The 21421-nt window shown below is 51.1% G+C and overlaps 1 protein-coding gene across 13 annotated transcripts in view; it reads left to right on the forward strand.

Moving 5' to 3' along the window:
• Positions 1–21193, forward strand: part of Plekha7 (pleckstrin homology domain containing A7) — a 189368-nt gene extending 168175 nt beyond the window's left edge. For 9 of the 13 annotated variants that reach the window (XM_060366977.1, XM_060366979.1, XM_060366980.1 and 6 more), the window contains 15 exons: positions 234–302; positions 474–554; positions 1535–1684; positions 2182–2283; positions 4066–4174; positions 4311–4537; positions 7390–7578; positions 7658–7775; positions 8777–8880; positions 9525–9725; positions 12172–12327; positions 15259–15392; positions 16069–16208; positions 17824–17934; positions 19890–21193. In XM_060366977.1, coding sequence (XP_060222960.1) covers positions 234–302; positions 474–554; positions 1535–1684; positions 2182–2283; positions 4066–4174; positions 4311–4537; positions 7390–7578; positions 7658–7775; positions 8777–8880; positions 9525–9725; positions 12172–12327; positions 15259–15392; positions 16069–16208; positions 17824–17924 — 1881 coding nt within the window. In that variant the 3' untranslated portion in view covers positions 17925–17934; positions 19890–21193. The remainder of the gene's footprint in view (positions 1–233; positions 303–473; positions 555–1534; positions 1685–2181; positions 2284–4065; positions 4175–4310; positions 4538–7389; positions 7579–7657; positions 7776–8776; positions 8881–9524; positions 9726–12171; positions 12328–15258; positions 15393–16068; positions 16209–17823; positions 17935–19889) is intronic. The other 4 variants (XM_060366978.1, XM_021647380.2, XM_021647381.2 and 1 more) reach the window with 2 other exon arrangements.
• The last annotated feature ends 228 nt before the right edge of the window (positions 21194–21421 follow it).

Below are 21421 nucleotides of genomic sequence, written 5' to 3' on the forward strand. Positions count from 1 at the left end.
CTTTATTTTGAGAAATTTAATAGTTCTACTAGGATCACGAAAAGGTTGCAGTTTTTCCATAAAATGGAGTAGGCATTAAAACAGTGCAAGCAGTGCTCAAGTTTTTGCCCATCTCGTGCCATGAGCCTCCCGCCTCTGCTGATACTTCCACATCCATCCACCATAGGACTGACCTACCTTCCTGGTTTTTGGCTCCACACACCAAGTTAATCATTCAATTGTTCACCTCCCAGATGACAGGCCGAGATCTTCTTAAGGATCGAAGTCTGAAGCCAATGAAGATCGCTGAAAGTGACATTGATGTGAGTTACCAATGACAGGCTGGCTCCTCAGCCACCTCCTGACCTGGACCTGGGCAGCTTCCTGAAGGGTTTGCATGGTTGTCTGGCCAGAGGCTTTCTGCTCTTATTCCTGAAGCCATGCCTTGTTCTTGCTCCCTCCCCCAGTCCTCTCCAACTCATTCTTGCTTGTAGGTCAAGCTGAGTATCTTCTGTGAACAAGACAGGGTCCTCCAGGACTTGGAAGACAAGATCAGAGCTCTCAAGGAGAACAAAGTATGCATCATTTCCTCATAATCTCATGGGATGGGTGAGGGGCATGGAGTCATTCTTGTCTTTGCTCACACAGTATTTGCGGACTCGTGTCAGCATTATTCAGTTCATCATTAGAGGTGTAACTCAGGTTATAGAGTGTTTGCCTAACATGCCTGAAGCCCCTGCTTCCATCCCACAGCCCATAAACCAGGTGCGGTTAGCACACACCTGTAACCTTAGCACTTGGAAGGTAGACTCGAGGGGGAAGTCAGAATTTTAAGGTCATCCTCAGCTATACAGTGCTTGGTCCTGATTAAAATTTATTTTTTTGTCTGTAGGTATGTATTAGTTTACCCAGTCTTTTTTTGTCTAAGGGTTCCTCAGAGACTTTTGTCTGAACTTCCCCTCCTTTTAGGGAGAACAGTCCGCCTGGTTCAGGTACCCCCTCATTGTGTGCTGGCTCAGCCTGGGAGAGGCGCTTCACTGTTAGCTCTGATAGCTTGACACATGAAGCCCAGAGGTGTGCCTTAGTGAGAGTGGCCCTCCTCACCCTGGGCAAAGCCTTTCTCTTCCTCAGGTTCCTTTCCTCAGGGATCTGAACCATGAAAGCAGCAAGTCTAGATGGGAAGGCAGGGTGAGCTGGGGTCACAGTGACCATCTCAGAATGTCTTTTTTCTTTTAGTATTCTAATAAGGTATGTTCATGGCGTTGAAGATGTGTGACATGCCTTTTTTTTTTTTCACAAGAGCTTGCAAAGCTCTCCTGTCCGTTTGTCCATTTCTTTCCATGTAATCTATAAGGAAGCAGAAGGTTTTGCATCCACCTTGTAGATAAGAAGACTGAGGCACAGATTTATTGAGAGTGTCCTCACAGGCCAGCCTGAGCCACTGTCTAAAGCCCCATGTCTGCTCCAGCTCATCTCTGGCCTCTTTGGCCTCAGTTGTTTGGTTCCTCTGGGTTTAGCCCTCCCATCCTTTTGCTCTTGGCCCTTTCTGGCACAGGACCAGCTGGAGTCCGTACTAGAGGTGCTACATAGGCAGACAGAGCAATACCAGGACCAGCCACAACACCTGGAAAAGATCACTTGCCAGCAGAGGCTCCTGCAGGAGGACCTTGTCCACATCCGTGCAGAGCTCTGCAGAGAGTCCACGGTATGTAGAGGGTCAGGAGGTGACCCACTTCCCCTGGGGGCTGGCCATGGCTGTATTCCCATCTCCCCTGCTGTTGAGTTGAAGGCCAGGGGTGACAACTTGTCACTGTCTCCTGGTGGCGCCCCTTCCAGAGGTAGATATCTGACTAGAGCCACACCCTTTATCTTTCCATCAGGATAGCTGAGGGAGGCCCAGTTTCTTGGAGATGTCTTTGGGCTGTATTCTAGTCTGTGCACAGTGCATTCTGAGATGTCAGAATTTCTGCTGTTGGCAGCCGTCATTCTAATCTGTTGCTGACCTTTCCACCAGGGCAAGGAAGGGGACCATCTTGGGGTGGGGGAATGGACGGCGCAGGTAGCCAGGGTCACCTGCTGCCATCTCCTTCCCACCAGGCTGCCTAAGCCTTCCCCTTTCCCCTCTGCCTAGTGGGCAGCAAGTGGGTTCTTGACTCTGGGAGGGGGGCATCTGAGGACCAGAAGTGCTTTCTTGGCCAATAGGAGATGGAAAACGCCTGGAATGAGTACCTGAAGTTGGAGAGGGACGTGGAACAGCTAAAGCAGACCCTGCAGGAGCAACACAGAAGAGCCTTTTTCTTCCAGGTGACTGAGAAAAGGGGTTGTCACCTCCCTCAGCCCCATCACTAGCCTTACAGGGCTGTGAACTCTGCAAAGCAGCCACCCCAAGCTCTTCCTTGGCAGAAGCCTCTTGCTGTCAATGCCTAGCTCTTGGCATAGGGACAGAGCTGGTCCATTGAAAGGGCAGCGCCGAGAAGAACCCAGTTCGCTTCCCATACCCACCTAGAATGCACAATCCAGGGCAAGTTTCTCCTGTGTTCTCTAGACAGTGACAGGAAGTCTAGACTCTGTCTTGTTTCTGGTAGTCAGTCCTTGGCCTAAGAGAGAATATGAATTCAGTCCCTGGATTCTCTGCTCATTTGCACTTCTGGGGGAAGGGCTAGGTGATCCCCATCTCTGTGGCCCCTGGCCAATTTAGAAAAGGTGACTTTAGCTTAAAGGACATTCCAGCTGCCCTGTGCTCTCCTATTGTGGTAAGCATCAGGCTTACCACAATACCCCCCCCCAAATGGTTAAGATGGAAAATGGCCTGCTTCCCAACTCCACTTCAGAGCTGTCTCTTCTGGAGCTCTGGCAGATTCAGCAACTGTTCCTGGAGGCATCTTGTACACGGGTGCTATGCTCTGCCACTTGGGGAGCTGGACTTGCTAAATGACGATGGAGTTCTGATCCAGGTTCCTCTTCAGATTGCTTAGTGAATGTGTGAACTCTGGGTGTCCCCCTAACCCTAGGAAACTGAGGACTTCTTTGGGGAGTTTCGTTTTCTTTCCCGTGGGCCTACTATCCCTCATTCACTCAAAGGTGGTTCTGAGAGACCAGCCAAGTACAATGTGGACACTCTTGCCTCTGGCTCAGGAATAACCTTGGAAACTCGCTAGAATATGCTTCCCCCAACTCCAGTTCCTTCATTGGAAACAACATTCCGTAGTACTTAGTGTAACAGCTTGAACGTACTAAGAAACCACCATTGTTAAACTATTCACAACAGGGGCTAGAGAGATGGCTTAGAGGGTAAGAGTGCTAGCTGTTCTTCCAAAGGTCCTGCGTTCAATTCCCAGCAACCACATGGTGGTTCATAACCATCTATCATGAGATCTGGTGCCCTCTTCTGGTGTGTAGGCATATATGCAGGCAGAATACTGTATAACTTAAAAAAAAAAAAATCCCAACAGTCGTGTCCAGTTTTCACTGAGGTATATCTGTAGCCTATGATTTTTTGAGACAGGGCTCACTATATAACCCAGGCTAGCCTTGAACTTGAAATGCTAAACTTAGCTTTTGTTTTGTTTTCAGCTAGGCCAGGCTGGCCTCCAGCTATGTAGGCCAGGACTGCCTCTGCCTCCTGAGTGCTGGGTATGTGCCACCACAGCAGGCATCCCAACTGGTTTTAGGAGTCTTCTTGTTAACTCCATTCACATGCTATGCAGCCATATTCCAGAATTTTCCATCTTGTGAGACTGAACATCTGTTCTCTTCCCCTTCCCCTCCTCTGGCCCTGGCTTCCCCTGTTCTCTTTCCAGACTCTGTGAGATTTACTAGGTGCTGAGTCCTGTGCTGCTCAGGGCAGTCTATTTTTAAGTTAGGTAAACTAGGCCAGTTGAGCTAGTGCACACTGCTCCCAGCATTCTTCGCTGATCTGCCTCCCAAGCAGACTGTGAGTGGGCTTGACACCAGCTCTGGCAGGTTTCCAAAGGTTGTGCCATCCCGATGGTGAGGAACTCTGACTAAAGACGTGTGACAAACCCTCAGAAGAAGATTCTGATGAGGAGCCAAGAAGGTCCTGACCCAGTGCCCTGTCTTCTCCAGGAGAAATCACAGATACAGAAGGATCTGTGGAGGATTGAAGATGTCATGGCAGGCCTGAGTGCGAATAAAGAGAACTACAGAGTCCTGGTGGGATCTGTCAAAAATCCAGGTTAGACAGCCAACCAGCTTCCCGATGGAGGGGCGAGGGGAAGTGGGGAGGTGACAGAGAGGCTGAGTCTCCACCGTCATGTTTCAAACAGGGTCTTGATTCCGCCCTCCTGTTTGTCTTCTGTCCACACCCTCAGACAGGAAAACGGTGCCTTTGTTCCCTCACACATCCGTGCCTTCACTCTCTCCAACTGAAAGCAAGCCAGCCCTGCAGCCCAGCCCTCCTACCAGCCCTGTTCGGACACCTCTGGAGGTCCGGCTCTTCCCACAGCTGCAGACCTACGTGCCATACCGACCTCACCCACCCCAGCTGAGGAAAGTGATGTCTCCTCTTCAGTCACCAACCAAGGCAAAGCCTCAGGTGGTAAGCTGTGGCAGCCAGGAGCTGAGGGCATGCTGGGTGACTTCCTGCAGGGGTATGAACACAAGCCTGGTCACCATGACTGCACCCAAATAGAGTGCGTTTATTGGGCTTCCTTACAGCGGTGGTGAGATGTGACTTAGAGCAACATGAGTGACCCCCAACACCTGCATCGTTACAGAGTCCACCCCAGCACGGGTAATGACTCACAAAAGCTGCACTGGCAGAATCGCTGTTTTCACTCCATCTTGAGACCTCCTTCCTGAAGGCCAATGTGAGGAACAGGCCAGAGCAGCAGCCTTGCCGGACAGGAGGCTGGTGTGCAACAGGGTGCCTGGCAGCCAGGGTTAGGCACAGACGGGGAGGTGCTAGCCTGGGAGCCAGGGCACTCACTGGGTCCTTGAGTAACTCCATCATCTCTCTGAGCTACCTCAGTTTCCTCATGAGCAGATGATGGAACCTGGGTCTTCTGGAAAAGTATTCAGGTTTTGACTGTTGACGGCCTCAGTTTTACTATGGTTGTTTGCTTGTTTTTAGACATTCATATTTGTGTCCTGAGGCTAGAGAGATGACTCAGTTAAGAGCACTGAGTGCTCTTGCAGAAGACCCCAGTTCGATTCTCAGCACTCACACCGTAGCTAACACTGACTATAACACCAGTTCTAGGGGATATGATGCCCCTTTCTCTCCTCTGTGGGCACTAAGAATGTACATTGTGCACAGGCATATATATATATATATATATATATATATATATATATAGGCAAACACCCATAAACATATAAAATAAAAATACCGAATTGTTTTTGTGTTTTAAGATAGGGTTTCTCTATGTAGCGTTGGCTGTCCCAGAACTGGCTTTGTGGACCAGGCTGGCCTTGAACTCAGAGTCACCTGCCTCTGCCTCCTGAGTGCTGGGATTAGAGGTGTGCGCCACTGCACAACCCCTACCATCACCAGCTTTAAAAAAAATGGGGGCTGGAGAGATCGCTCAGTGATTGAGAACACTTGCTGCTCTCCCAGAGGATTAAAGTTTAGTTCCTAGCACCGACATTCGGTGGTTCACAACCGTCTGTAACTCCAGCTCCAGGAGATCTGAAGCCTCTGGCCTCCTAGGGTGTTTACATTCAACATGCACCTACATACAATGTAAAATTTTTATTAAAATATCCATTATGAAAAATGACATTAACGTGTGTCAGTGAATAATAATCAGAGCACCATCCCTGATAGACCAACGCTCAGACCAATAAGCAAGTGTGGCAACCTTATAAGAAGGCCTTCAACCACGTGATTCTCTTGCCCATTTCTCCCCTTGACTCCCTGTGTTTGCATCCCTCAGCACTTGAGTTATGCCAGGACAGAACACAGCTATTCTGTGTCTCCAGCACTATGTGCTTCGCTGGCCCTGTTGCATGAAGGGACCTCTCACTGTTGCTTGGCTTGTTTCTTCAATGTACCAGCATTTTGAAAACCAGAAATGGTCTCAGAGTGGCACACACCTTTAATCCTGGCAGAGGGAGGTGGATCTCTGAGTTCCAGGGAAGTCACAGACACAGAGAAACCCCATCTCAAAAAAAAAAAAAAAAAAGTAAATAATAATAACCAGTAATGGGTCATTTCAAAGAACACAGAAACAAGAGTGACAAAGAAAGTGTCTAAGAAAATGTCCCCCTCCAACTCTGTCTCTGGCCACTTCAGTCACAGGCAATTGGTATTTGGAGCTTATCTTTCAGGAGAGCTTTGTAGACCCTCATGATTCTGATGTCTTGTCAGGGTTGGAAGTTGCTGAGTCTAGGAGACCGTGCCTAGGCAGGTAGCTAACCCTCCGCCATCAGTGAAGTGTGTTGCTTTCCAAGACTGCTGATAGGGGACCAGCAAGATGCTCCCTGACAAGCCTAACCTGAGTTAGATCCCCAAGACCCACATGGTAGAAGGGGAAAATAGATTCCCACGTGTTGCCTTTGCCCTGCCTTTGCACACCATGGCATGTGTGTGCCCACATACATGTCCACACAGACACACACATACCAACACACTAAATAAAATGTGAGAAAGAATTTTCAAAGAAATGCTGCTGACTGTTTGTAAAACTAGCCTGCACTCTTCTCTAAGTTCTGTGAAATCTTGAAATACAAGGTGAAACTAGAGTAAGGAAGAGAGAGTTAAGGAGGTAGAGCTGTCATCAGTGAGTGGGTTTTCTTGGCCATCAGGCATGGTCTCCTAGCATGGAGGAGCCACAGCCCCCAAGAGCCCAGCAAGCACATTGAGTACCAAGGAGACTGACCTTGTTCCCTGCCTCCCAGAAAGAGCTACAGTACAGCCAGCCACCTCTCCCGCCCCCTGGCAGTCAGAGCCGGGAAGGAGAGACTTTGTAAGAATCTTCCTTTTCAGGAGAAAAATCAGGGGGATGCTGACTGATAAGCAGACCCCCCGCCCCCATACAGAGGAGCCAGGTCTATAGCCGAGCCTCTGAGTGTGTTCAGGCTGAACACTGTGGGTCCAGTGGATGTCTGTTCCCTGGGGTGGGTGCTGTTGCCATCCCAGCAGTGGTAGTCAGCATCCTACCTTCCCTGTAGTACATGCTGAGGAAGCAGGCGCCATTTGACACTGCCGAGAGTATAGATCCAGGACATCAAGTGCTGGAGCTGGAGACACACTCACTGCCACCCAGTGCCACTTGAAACTAGAAAGCATATTGAATCAAAGAGAAGAGTTGGAATGAGGTGGCTGGCCAAAGCTTCTTTGGCTGGGGTGATAAAGTGCCTCTGAGGCAGCCTACCCTGTGTCAGTGCTGTGTAACAGCACCCCCCTTCAGTATCATCCCGCTGGACACTGGGTCTCTTTCTGAGCAGGAAGACGAGGCACCTCCCAGGCCACCACTTCCTGAACTCTACAGCCCAGAGGACCAGCCCCCAGCTGTGCCACCTCTGCCGAGAGAAGCCACCATCATTCGGCACACATCTGTGCGGGGCCTCAAGCGACAGTCAGATGAGAGGAAGAGGGACCGGGAACAGGGCCAGTGTGTGAACGGGGACTCGAAGGTGAGCTGGAAAGATGAGAGTGTGGGAAGGGCGGTAGGTGTGACACTTTTGACTTGACAGCCTCAGGCTCTGTCCACAGGTGGAGCTCCGGTCCTATGTGAGTGAGCCAGAGCTGGCCAGCCTCAGTGGGGACGTGCCTCAGCCCTCCCTGGGCCTTGTAGGCTCTGAGAGCAGGTACCAGACACTGCCAGGCAGAGGTAAGGCAAGACCTTCTATGGACTCCTTCAGGAATCCCTCACTGCACTGCACCGCTCACAGCCTCTGCCGGGGCCTCAGATCCTGGTCTGTAGCTTGGGTCTAGCTGTGACTGCTGAGGGGAAAGACCGGCCTGACATCCCCCGATGAAGAGCCTAATTCCCCCTTCTTTTCTCTTCAGGAGTAGTCTGTGTTTTCTCCCATTTCTGTCTCCAAGAGCAACAATAGTGGTTGCCCTAAAGTATGACAGTGTTGAACTGTTTTGTGTGAGCCTCATACTCAGCAGTGCTAGTAGGCAGGTGCTGTTAGACTTCCCATTTTAGAGGTCAAGAAACTGAGGCAGGGGCTGGAGAGGCAGCTTAGCAGTTAAAAGTGGCTGATTGCTTTTCCAGAGGACCCAGGTTCAATTTCCCAGCACCTACATGGTGGTTTACAACTGTCCATAACTCATGCCTGTGGCATACAGGTATATATATGCAAGTCAAACACCAACATACATAAAATAAATAAAAATTTAAAACCACAAACTGAGGGTAAGAGAAGTGCTGGTTAGCTGATCACAGAGGAGGCCAGCAATCCCAGCACTGTGGCTCCAGATCATGGCAGCCTGCAGGCTGGGGTGCTGGGAACCACCAGCTCTGAGGCCATGTCAGACCTGTGTCAGCCTGAGACTCGGGGAGCCCTTTCTTAAGCCCTTGGTCTCTTCACAGGGCTCCCTGTTTATCCCTAGCTGGTCCCCACGCAGCAGAGGGATGGAGGCTCCCTTTCCACCTGCCCCAGCCCAGCACTTCTGCATGGAAGCAGAGCTAGAGCTATACGCTGCTCTGCAGGCACAAAGGCCACCCCAGGCCAGCCCTCCTCTCTACCTGTGTCCTGCTTCATCTAGGCCCAAGGAAGAAAGAGCAGGACATGTGGGTTGTTAGTGGGGCTCTTTTGGTTAGGGAGGGCTTGGGGAGTGTCCAACCACACCATAGATATACCTGATTCTTCCTTCCTTGCTAAGGGCTCTCGGGCTCCACATCCAGGCTCCAGCAGTCATCCACCATTGCTCCCTATGTCACACTCCGGAGGGGTCTGAATGCCGAGAACAGCAGTGTGACCTTCTCTGTAAGTGGCCTTAGGACGTGGAGGGGCTCACATTCCATAGGAGGGGCCCCGCGATGGCCAGTGACCAAAGAGCCTTAGAGAATCTAGGGTCTTGTTACACCCCCTGCTCACCAAAAAGGCCATTACCCTGCCGTCCCGTATTTTCTGATGACTGCCAAGCCTGTTGTGGCCATGAGAAGTCCCAAGAGGCCTGTACCCTAGGTTCACCCTGGAGTATAGATTGTCAGCTCAGCTGAATAGGCCCAACTTCAGGGTCAGTCTCTGTCCAGATAACTCATTAGGGCAAAGGGCATTGGGTACTTAGAGGAAGTGATTTTCTGTGGCTAAGAGAAGCCCAAATAGTGTGTGACAAAGAGAGACTAAGCAGGGAGGGACAAGGTGTAGTTTAATTGGTAGAGTGTTTGCGTAGCATGTACAAGGCCCTGGGTTTGACAGTCTCCCCCACCCCCACCCCCGCACTGCATAAATCAGGTTTGATTGTCAACACCTGTAATCCCAGCAGTTGGGAGGAATCAGGAGTTTAAGGTTATCCTTGGCTACATAGTGAATTTAAGGCCAGCCCACCCTGCCTGCAACCCTGTGCTATAAGCAGAAAGCACCGGTGCTTCCTGCCCCATCTACTCCATGTCTCGCCTCCTCCTCAGAGACCCAAGAGTGCCTTGGAGCGCCTGTACTCAGGAGACCACCAGCGGGGCAAGATGAGTGCGGAGGAGCAGCTGGAGCGGATGAAGCGGCACCAGAAAGCTCTGGTCCGGGAGCGCAAGAGGACACTGAGCCAAGGAGAGAGGACGGGCCTGCTCTCAGCCCGATACCTTAGCCAGCCGCTGCCTGGAGATCTCGGCTCAGTATGTTAGGCGGGGCTGGGACAGAGGCCAGAACTTCCCCAAGTCCCCCAAGCACACGCACTGTCACCTACCTGGGTGACCTACACGGTTGAGAGAACATGCCGAGGGGCTGTTCGTCCACAGCCCCAGCTGCACGTGTGAGCTGGCCAGAGGATGACCCGGAAGCAGAGTAGTAGGGAGGATCTAGCAACAGAGGCCGCATCCATTCTCCAAGCTAAGTGAGAAGGGCCTCTCAGCTGAGTTAAGGACTTGAGAATGTAGGATCCGAAGAGTCGAGGAAGATGGTGAGGAACAGGATGATAATGCAAGTCGACCACACAGCCTCCCAAACTCCCAAGCAGATACTGGAGCCAGGGGAGGCAACTGAATAGGGTTGGTACTCCCAACCCGGAGGTGCTGGTGGTCCCCCACAGCCCACGGTGCTGAGGCCTTAGGTACTCAGGAGGGCTGGGGAAATCGGTGCTGCCCCCTGGTGGCTGGCGCCGCACCTGCCCACAGTTGCCTTAGGCCCTTTGTGGGGACTTTGCATTTGGCTTTTGGGTTTGGAGCCCCTAGTTCCCCAGCCCTCGAGCCTGACTGCTCTCTCCCTAATTCATTGCACAAGCTCTTTCGCTTCTAGTGTTGCCGCTCATTGCCTCTAATCCTGCCTGATTGTCTTTACAGACGTTCTGATGGCCACTGGGCCTCCTCTAACCGGCCAGTGCGGCCTCTGACCAGGCTTGTACTAGCAGCTTTTGTCTCCCTAGCCTAGCAGGCGCCTCACCTTTCCACTGCCCTGCTCTGTGTAGGCCGACTGACCGGTAATCCACTCATCTCAGAAGCTGCTTTGTGAGGGCTGTACTCATTAGCAGAGGTCTGGGCATTGGGAAATTACAGATCCCATGCCTTACCCTGGACAGTAACATCAACTTTAGAAAGTGCATATGTAAGTTCTGCAAAGTCTGAGGCCATCTGGTTGTAATTCCTCCTATCCCGTTGCCCAATTCCTTATGGAAAAGCTTCTGCAATTCTGAAACGGTAACTTGAATGGATAGCAAAATAAACTGACTTCGGAGGGCCTCTCTGAAGCTGTTAAGTCACCAAACGGCTGGAATAATGTCTTTAAAAGCTATAAACCCACTAACTTTTAAGCTTTATAAGTAAACACCATATGTGATAACCCTGACTTTCTACAACCTGCTGTCTCAAATATAGAGAGTATTTAAGAACCATAACTCCAATACCCTGTAATTTTTTTCTTTGGGAAAAAAAAAAAAGGCTTGTGTAAATCTAATCAACGCCAATAAACATGTTCTTCTTATGACGGATTGGCGTGGTTCTTCCGCAGGGTTACTTTGCAGAGTGCAGTGAACTTTTGCTGTTTGTGAAAGCAATCAGGCTGGGTTTAAATGAGGACTTGTCTCTATTTGAGCACTTGTGAGCGTGTAAGAAAATGTGTTTTCATTATTAAATTATCCATGAACTTCAGTTGCCTAATTCCTCCAAACTGTAACTGGGAAACCATCAGCAAACACAATTCTGTTGGTTTGCTAAGGATAACTTGAGCTTGTGCATGAATGTGTGGATCCTGGCAGTGTGCTCGGGGTTTGGGGAGGGGTGTGAAGCATCTGTGGCTGCTGGGGCATTGTGGGGTGAGTGGAGTGAGACAGAGTGACCTGAGGCGGTAAGCACCACCTCATCCTCACAAGAGCGCTCTTTGTTCTCAGGATCAGAGGTCTGAAGTAAACAGGAAGCCATCTTAGAGCCGGACAGACAAGCTTGGGTCCGATTTTTTTCCTGGATACAAAGTTGCCACTGTGAAATAACCTTGGAGCAATTATATCTGATCTCACATGTAGTTTCAGTTTCAGTTTGTTTTCTAGTTTAAGGAAAAGGTCCCATCTCCAGTGGGTACCATTTTCCACAGCAGTTTGCTATGCTGTGGCCAACCAACTCCCTGGAGCTGACTGGAGGTCTCTAACCCTGATGGAATGCGGGTTCCCTGCCCTGCGCCAGCCCTGTATAGAATGTCCAGTGGAGAGCTCATCCCCAAGAGCTTGGAGGCAGTTGAGGGGCTTGTTTTTTCCCACTGTTTGTGCATTCGGAGAGGCCTCATAAACTCAGAGGCCTTGGGAGAGGGGGGATTTGGAGGGGCAGGTCATCCTGGGGTCACCCTCTTATACCTGGGAATGTTTTGGATCCCTGTAGATCACTGTGAGCTTAAAGTCAGGGGTCTTCCTCCAGTAGGATGCACATTTGAACACTCTGAGTTCCTAGGTCAGAGTACGGCCGGCAGTGTGGAAGAGGCCACTGGATGGAGGCAGAGGCCTTGTTTTCAATCGCACATCCAGCTCCAACAGTTGCCTAATGTCTCAAAGGTCCATATTCTCAAGATACCAGGCCTCAGGGGCCTGTGTGGTTCTTTGATTGGTCTGGAAGTGAGTTTAACGCTCTCCTCTGTTGCCAGTGGAAGCGAGAACAAGATTTTGATCTGCAGCTGCTGGAGCGGGCTGCACAGGGGGACAGAAAAGACAAAGAGGACGGCTGGCTCAAAGTGCAAGCCACACCTGTCATGGAGTTGGACCTGGAGCCGCAAGACTATGACTTGGACATCAACAGAGAGGTGAGGACAGGGGCTTCCTTCATGCTTCCTAGAAGTCATGGCCTTCAGGTTTCCAGTCTGATGTACAGTCTCACCAGGAAGGGTTTGCCTTTGCTGCCGCTCAAGAAGGTGGATACGTGAGCAGTGGCTTGAGACTGTAAGGGCACCAGGGTTTCTATGCTTGAGCCTTTTTCTGTACTTGGGAGCAAATTGTGCCCTGCTCCCAAGTGTGTGTGGGAGGATTAAGTGATTAATCGTGGTGTGGGAGGATTAAGTGACTCAGCATTTTCCCAAGAGGGTTAGAAAATGTTTCCTGGATCATTGTCGGTGGCCCTTGCAAATGGCCTCTTCCAAAGACTGTAGCTGTCACATGTGGTGGGAAAATACAGTGCCGGTCTGAACATCACAGGAGACATTTCCCGCCAGGACTGGAGCCAGCTTTGGTCTGTGTTCTTCTGGTGCCCTCTGGTGGCTCACTTACCTCATCACAGGGCAGGCCCAGGAAAACAAGGCCAGAGAAAGGAAAGGGGCCTGAATGCCAGTCAGTCTTCTAGACTGGTCACCTTTGGTCTGTGGGCAGTTTCTGCACCTGCTTCAGTCCTTTGTTCCTCGTGCTGGCATGGCACACAGTAGGCATGCTATAAATGTTTGCAAATGGAAGAATTTGCTGCCTGAATTTTCAGCGCCCCCCCCCCCCAAAAAAAAAACCAAAAAAACTTTGTCCAGGGACTTGGCCTGCTGCGTCTTCCCCATGTTTGGATGAGTTTGGGTGGGACTCAAGTGCCCTTTACAGAGGGCTTTGCCACTGTTGTGGGGGCGGGAAGTGTGTGTGTCTGTGTGGGTCTCACACATGCCAAGTACACAGAATTACATACCCAGCCCTCCTGTTTCCAAGAGACAGGGTAGATCTGCTTACAAGCTGGTTTTGCCAATGGCTAGGGATTCGAGGGGGAGGGGGCTCTGAGGACAAAGAAAGCACTGTAGGTAAGCTGGTGCTTGAGTTGCTGGGTTCTTGGTTCTCCTCCCAGTAGCCAACAGTCCAGCCTCCTGCCCCCAGGCCTTTTCTCTGACAGCTTACACAGTGGAAGCCAACAGTCTGGGCTTTCTCATTCACAAAGAGCCTCCAAGTGCTACCTTGGCAATGCAAGGATACTCTCTGTTGTCCTAATTGGCCTGCCAGCCCCCGGGGAAAATGTCCTTCCTTATCTATAACCTAAATCCTCCTGCTAAAATGCATTCTACTTCCTCCTCTGGATCTGCCCTGGTTGGGGATAACAGAGACTTCTTGCCACCTTTCAACAAAGTGAAGGGCCACATGGGTTTAGTTCCGTTACTGAGACTGAAATGAACCCAGTCAAGAGCAAAGAAAACTATTTTGAGGCAAATTGGGATGACATTTTTTTTTTTTTAAATCACAGGCGTAAACAGTCCTAAAAGTGTGATCAGAGGTTTTCAGAGCTTTAGACAGCAGGTTAAAAACAGGGATACTGACTGGTACTCGCAAAAGATTACCCTTATTATTATTTTTTAATTAAAAAAATCTATTTTAAAAAATTGTAATGTGCATTGATGTTTTGCTTGTGTTATGTCTGTATGAGGTCAGATCCTCTAGAATTGGAGTTACAGATAGTTGTGAGCTGACTTGTGAGTGCTGGGAATTGAACCAGGTCCTCTGGAAAGTGCTCTTAACCTCTGCACCATCCCCCAGCCCCTAAAAAAAAATTTTTTTTTTTAATTTAAAATTTATTGAGACAAACTGTAGAGTTGGTTCTTTCCTGCCATGTAGGTCCCCGAGATTAGACCTGGGTCTTCCGGCTTGGCAGCAAGCACCCTTACCTGCTAAGCCATCTCTCAAATGCATTCTTGCAGGAAAGGGTAGAGTCTGCAGGTAGCATGGGGGGGGCGGAGTCTTGTCACCTGGGAGAACCTCTGTCTTTGGGCCAAGGCCCCCTAAGGTTAGGGATGAGGCTCCCCCAGCATTTTCACAGAGGAAAGGATTAGAGAGCCTTTAGGAAAGGTGACACCTTACAGAGTCAGGATGAAGGGGGAGGAGAGAACACTAAAAAGCCCTCCAGTCTTCATCCATTGAGGTAAATGCAAATCTGTGCCCTGCCCAGACTTTGGAACCGCTGTAGTTTAATCAGTCGCAAGCTGTTATTGTTGGTTTAAACTTCTCAGTCAATCATGTCTGGCCTGCATGGCCCCACAGACTCAGGAGTGTGCTTGAGATAGGAAATGTTTCACTACGCTTAGGTCCTCTGTTTGCCGTTTATCAGTTTTGGGTGGTCTCTCAGCTGCCAGGCTGTGGCTCATCCTTTTTTGCTTTGTTTATTTTGCCGGTTGGCTGTTTTGCTGTTTTCTGTTTTGAGAAAGGACCTTTCTGGGTATCCCTGATGGGCCTGGAACACACCATGTAGACTAGAGATCCATACTTGTCTCTGCCTCCCAAGTGCTGGGGTTAGATACACATGCCTCATCCCAGCCCTGAAGCACTCTTGTAGGACACAGAGTGCCCTCCCGCCCGCCCGCCCTCATCTCTCCGTTATGGAGGACTTGCTGAAGGGCTTCTCAATACCAGGGCAGAAGGAAGGCCCTTAGGTGGGAGGGACAGTAGAGCTCCACTGAGTGGGTGTGGCTGGAGGGTCAGGTCATGGGGCCTTGCTGAGGTACCTTGCTGAGGGCCCAGTGCTCCTTAAGTGATCCCAGTGTGCTGCCTGCCTTGCCACTTCTCTGTGCCTGGGCCTCTAGAGAGCTGTCTAGTGCAGCAGGGAGAGTGTGCTTTGATGTGAGACCCGGGTTCAAGTCCTTAGTCCCAGAGCTCAGTCATTTGATGATGTTCGTCGACTCTGTGGACTTGCTGTTTGCTTCCTCGAAGGGTGGGGAGGGCGGAGAAAACATGCCCCAAAGCCGAGTGAGCTTACCTTCCATCCTGCCACCCGATCCTCTCCCCAGCTGTCTAAACCAGAGAAAGTCTCCATCCCTGAGCGGTATGTGGAACAAGAGCCTGAGGAGCCACCCAGCCTTGAGGAGCTGCAGGCGCGGTATCGAAAGGCTGAGAAGATACGGAATATCCTCGCCCGGTCAAGGTCAGCCCTTGCTTGCTCAAGTCTGGAAGCCTCACAGACTCCATGTCAGGTGATAGCTCAGCTGTGGGAGACCCAGGCCAGACTGACTAGTTGATTTTTTGCTACGTTTTGTTTTAAAAGAATTCCTCTGAATGAAGCAGATAGGCAGGTACTCAGATGAGAAAGCTTGGCTCAGTCACTTAAAAGGTGCTGATGAACTTGTGAAGAGTTCCTGTCCAAGGTCCCACACACCCCAGATCTGTCCCCAGTGATTGGCAAGTGTGAGCTATTGTGCCAGACATTAGTGAAGGAGACTCGGTTGAGGTTACCTCCAATGATGGTCTTCTGAACATTTGTGCACATACTTCCTTATAGATCCATAGATGGGCCCAGGCTTGTCCTGGGGTGCTGAACACTGAGCTTGGACCCCCAGGAAGTGGCTTTTCTGTTCAGAGGTGCATCAGCCATTTCATATCTGGGTTTATCGAGTGTCTCCAGCTGGAGCCCTTAACTTGAGGCCTACAGGAAGAATGGAGTTGTGTTCATCATAGGATTAGGGAAAAGTAGGCATTCTTGTCTGGGAAGAAAATAGGCAGTGCCCAAAAAAGTGCCCGCAAAAGTGTTGACGATTCCCCTCCCCGAGGCCTCTGATGGCCAGGGTGGTGAGACTCACAGCCGTCTCTCGGGTCCCCAACAGTATGTGCAACCTGCAGCCGACAGGCCAGGACCGCAACAGCCTGGCTGACCTGGACTCCCAGATGCAGGAGCAGGAGCGGATCATCAACATTTCCTATGCCCTGGCCTCCGAGGCCTCCCAGCGCAGCAAGCAGGTAGCAGGTAAGGCCGTGGGTACCAGCCTCCGGGGCCCACTTCCTGCTGCTGCTCCCACCATGACCTGTCCTAGAGCCAGGAAGTTAGCAGACACTGGCAGGTAAGGCTGTGTTCTCTGTCATGCCAACCCATGCGGGAGAAGAGCTGCCCCTCAGCTCCTTACTTGACAACTCTGAGACAAGAGGGTAGGGAAGTTTCTTTCCTTGGGAAGAAGGGGCAGAAGTGATGCCGGAACAGGGATTTCTTGGCGGGGCAAAGCAAAGGGCTCCTCTAATCTGCCTGGAAAGCCTTCCGTGGTCCTTAAGTCAAAGCCACTCCCACTGTCAGTGACCCTGTGGCAGAAAGTAGGAATGGAGAACTGAGCCAAAAGAATACCCTGGCAGTATAGAAATGGCGCATAGCTGCTGTGTTGTATATGGAGGCTGCTTTAAGCACATGCCTGTAATCCCGCTGTCAGGATGCAGAGGCAGGAGGATTGCTGCATGCATGCTGTAGACTAGGCTAGCTAGGACTACATACGAAGTGAGACCCTGTCACAAAGAAAACAATGGAAGAGTCTCTGTCAGAAACGGGACCCTGGGCTCCTTCCTCTACTCTCATCCCCCTGTGGTAGCCTCAGAGTCCATCCTGTGTAGTTTGTCTTCTAATGCAGTGGTCACTGTGTATGTATATAGTGCCCCTGGCCAGCTGTACTTCTGGGATGGACGGGCAGAGGAAAGTGCTGTCATTTTCTCTACTGGTTTTCTAATCCAACTGACCAAGGGTGAGGTCTGCAGCCCCTGTGGCTGCTGGCCCTGGTGTGGGGAGCAGCTTTGACAGCCCTTCTGGAGGCCACACAAGTGACTAATGACTCAGACAAATCCAGGCTCTGTCCCCATGCCCTCATCCTACAGAGTTCCTAGAAATGTGGCCTCCTGTGGAGGCTTACATCCATTATCCCAGGTAGGGAGGAGCAGGGTTTCAAAGCCATTCTTGATTGTATAACAAGTTTAGGCCCGGGATAGACTACACTGAGGCCCTGTGTCAAAGCAAAACCAGACTACACCAGAGTGTCGGAAGCCCTTGCTCTGTTGGAGACATGTAAAGGGGCTGGAAGTGGTCTTGTGTCGCTCTGTGGCTGGGACTCAGGCAGTCCCTCCTCCTGGTGACCCCAGAGCTCATCTCAGCAGCCTTTGAAAGCCCCTCCCTGGGAGGCCGTCCTGCCCCTCCAAGCACCCTCCTCACTGCTGTGCTGACTCTCACTCTGCACTCCATCACAGCTTGGGTGGTGCTGAGGATTGAACTCGGGGCCTCTGGTACGCTAGGCTAACCCACCAGTCACTGAGCTGCAGTCCCAGCTTGCACCCTCACTCTGATCAGCCCCCCCCTGCCTCCTCTCACACAGCTGATGACCAGCCCTGACACCTGCCCTACCTCCCGTTCTGCACCTCTGTTCACTCTTGCTCTCCCCCCTGAATCAGAAACTCTAGACAAGCTAGGCCTCATGGATCTGGCCCCCAGAGCAGGCCGTTAGTTTCGGGCAATGGGGCCAGGCCACACAGTGTTGCCAGGCGGGGCGTGTGTTGGTGTGGGTGGACAGATCACTCTAACGCACCGCTTGATTCCTGTGTGCCCTGTCTAGTGCAGCAGCTGGCCCTCCTCCCGCCTAAAGCCCCCCTGTCCTCCAGGACGGTGCCACCTTACCCCCCCCTAAGCAACGGACTGCACTACACCTTTGTCTAACACCTTCCAAGTAAGAGCCCCTGCCTGGCTGTCCTGATGCTGTGCACCCCATAGTCTGAGCATGCCCCTCCTGCCTCCCTGCTGCTGCCGAGCTGACTGCAATGCCACCTGCTGTTGCTTCCTTCCGCTGGCACCGCGGCCACTGGGGGTGGGAGGCTGCCTAGATGGTGGGCAACTGGAAGAGATTCGCCTTCAAGGAACTCAGGCCTCAACAGAAGGCAACACCACAGGTTCTATTGTCCTGAAATACCTCAGGGGAGTTTCCAACCCTCTGACGTCGCTGTATGATGTTGCCATTTATAGAGGTCATGGGGCAGAACCGTGCAGTTGAGGTACAAGAAAAAAAATGTAAAAAAAAAAAACCAAAAAACCAAAAACCTCATGTTTCATTTCGGTTTAGGAAGTTGTGCTGGGCTGCATCCACAGCTCATTGGGGCCGTGTGTAGTCTGTGGGCCATGGGTCAGACAAGTCTTCTTGGGCTCTAGCTGCACCTGCTCGTTTCTTTCTCTCAAGGCAGCTTGATGCCCCCTAAACAGCACAGGCCACCCTGCCAGAGTCCAGGGAAAAGAAGAGTCAGAGCTCGCTCTTTCAGGCCTTACCAGAAGAGAATGAAGAACCGTCCAGGGTTACAGAAGACAAACTGACACCCCAAGGGTCTGGGCTCAGTTTTCTTCACACAGCAAGGCCTGGGACTGTGTCAGTCACAGGTGCCTTAGGGAAGAGACAGAGGCAAGGCTAGAACCACAACCTGTCAAGATGCTTGGGACGACCCCATGAAGTGAGTGGCTGACCAGGACAGGCCATAGGTAAAGGAAGAGACCCCCAGCCCTCGCTCCCCACCCAGGAGCCAGCAGGTCCAGCACCTGACCAATTGTGAGAGAATTCATGGCCCGGTCCAGCTGCCCATGCTGTATCCTTGCCTGGACCACACACGGCCTGCCTTGCTGTTTCCTGCTCTTCCCTTACTGGATTATGATTAACCTTGTTGAGGGGCTGCTGCATGCTAGGCATCGTGCTGAAGATCTCCTGATCCTCACAGGCACCCTGTGAAGCTATTCACCCATTTTATAGATGAGGAAGTAAAGCGTGGACCCCTGAGGGACTTGCCCAAGGAGTCAGAGCTTGTGTCAGGATGCAAAGCCCTTTGCTGTGAACCCACAATTTTTATTCTCCACCACCGCTGGCTTGTGGGCTCATCTGGGCCACCTCCAGAAGCTCCAGGGGTCTACAGAAGTGGGTGAAGGGGACATCACTTTGCACTAGAGCCTTTGTCTTAGGATTACTCTTCCTTCAGAGCCAGCAAACCCCTGCCATCCTGAGGGCAGGAGTAGGTCATCCGGCTTGAACCTAGCCTGGTGCTCGGGAGGGGTAGAGCAAAACTCTACGGGAAGCTCCTGCCCGGTCCTTTGTAAAGGCCCCAGGACTTACCAGGACCATGGTTATGTGATGTTTTCCTAGAAATCCGAGCAGGCAGAGGTGCCAGGGAGAGGCTCTAGTTCACCCTAGTTTTTTAAGCCCCCCCTCACACCTCCCCATCTTGTGCTATGCCTTAGATGCTCTCTGCAGAGCTCAGCCATGCCTCTTCCTCTCAAGGCACCACAGGCAGGTTAGAATTACCCTGTTTTGTTAGAAAAGCAAGATCACAGAGGCAGGGCTGTCTAGTCTTCCAGAGAATAAAAAGCAGAGTCACTTACCCCAGTGGCTTGCCCAGGTCTTGGCTTACTACAGAGGGCAAGTTCATGAAGTAACATGAGTGCAATATGCTTCCTAGACTTGGAAGGAAAATGAAACCCAGTGTCCTGGGTGCTAGAAGGAAAGGTCCCTTGTCAGCGGCCGCCTTGCCCGTGTACCCTGCTCTCCTGCCCTGTCCGCCAGTCCCTGTCATGGTATGCACAAGCATGCCCACTGTGAGGACAGGAACAAAGGTCCGCCAGCCTCTCATTATATCCTGTGCTTTTTGCCAGCCCAGGCAGTCACGGACCCATGACCCAGTGTGCAGGGGAGAAGCCTGGAGCCGGGGCCCAGCGAAACCAGCATCTTCCTGGGATGTTGTCCTCGCAGCCCCAGTGGACATCCTTCCAGCTGAGCAGGGGCTCTGACTGGAGGAGAGAGCAACCCACCCACCGTGGTGGGTGCAGCATGGAGCCAGGGCTCCATTCTAACACATGCCCGTTTGTTTCAGTCCACACCCTGTTTTACAGACGACAGAAGCACTTTTGATACATGATGCAAAGTATACTGTATTTTAGAGTCAGAATATATTTTATAATGCTCACCTCGAGGACCGAGTGGCTGGTAAGGTGGGCCGGCAAGGTTCTGTAGCCACACATAGGGATTCCAGGTATTGTGGGGAAGGGGGCATGGCATGGTGGGTGGGGAGAAGGGTAGGGCGAGCAGGGGCCATTCCCACTACCCATGAACCCAGACATCGGCTGGATATATGGATATGCTTCCTATGGGTTCCAGTATGGAGCCTGTTAGCATGATCGTCAGGAAATAGAAGGCAGTTGACTGCCGAGGTCAGCATCCCTGAGCCGATGCCCAGCCCTGGAAACTCCACCTGGATGGCCCATGGAGCCTGTCTGTGCCTTGGCCCTTGGTCCTGACTGAGGAGCAACCATGAGTGTTCAAAAGCCTTGGCTTCTTCAACTGTCGGTGAAGGAAGGCTCCCTCAGCAAACAGTTCTCAGAAGGGAGCCGTGTTATAGCAATAAATTCCATATGGGTGGTGCCTGCCATCCCTCCCCAAGGCAGGACTGGAGGACCTCTGCTGCCTGCCATGGGGAAAGCCAGGACAGCTTCCCTAGGACTCAGCCTGGTGAGGGGGACAGGCAGGGCCAGGACACAGGACTGACTTGACTCCAGCCCAGCTGAGGAAGAGGTGACCATGCCAGACTCAGGATTCTTGGCCCTTTATTTAACTTGTCTCATGATAGTCTTCATACAGGAAGCAATGACTAAAAGGAAAACAAACAAAAAACCCTTTGTTGGGTGGAGCCACATTTTAAATGAAAATTTGTCTTTGACTATGCTTAAAAGAAGAGAAAAAAATCCTTGAATATATTTAGAAGTTGCTGTCTATTTTTAACTAACTCCATATGCTGCCAGTATCAACTTCATGACATTTGCCAAAATAAGATTTTATTTTTGCCTTTATAAGATTTTGTTGGAAAAATGAAATGAATATTTTGCAAGAAAAAGTTAATTTAAATAAAAGTGTAATGGTTTGCAAAAAAAAAAGTGATGTACAGATTAAAATATTAACCTCATCTGTGTTGTGTTTTTGCCAGCTGTATCCCTTCACCATGGCCTGTGTACATTCTTAACCTGTGTCAACTCTGTCCCCTTCTTACTGTGTTCACTTACGAAGGGTCCTTCTCACTGACAGCTCCTTGATATTTGAGTGTCTTAGGAGGCTAGAGGGATGAGGATCCCTGTCCTACCCTCAGACAAGGATCCCCATGTGGAGCTGGTTTAGGCTGGCCAGCCCCAATCTA

The sequence above is a fragment of the Meriones unguiculatus genome, chromosome 14, assembly GCF_030254825.1.
Source record: "Meriones unguiculatus strain TT.TT164.6M chromosome 14, Bangor_MerUng_6.1, whole genome shotgun sequence".
NCBI classification, from domain to species: Eukaryota; Metazoa; Chordata; class Mammalia; order Rodentia; family Muridae; genus Meriones; species Meriones unguiculatus.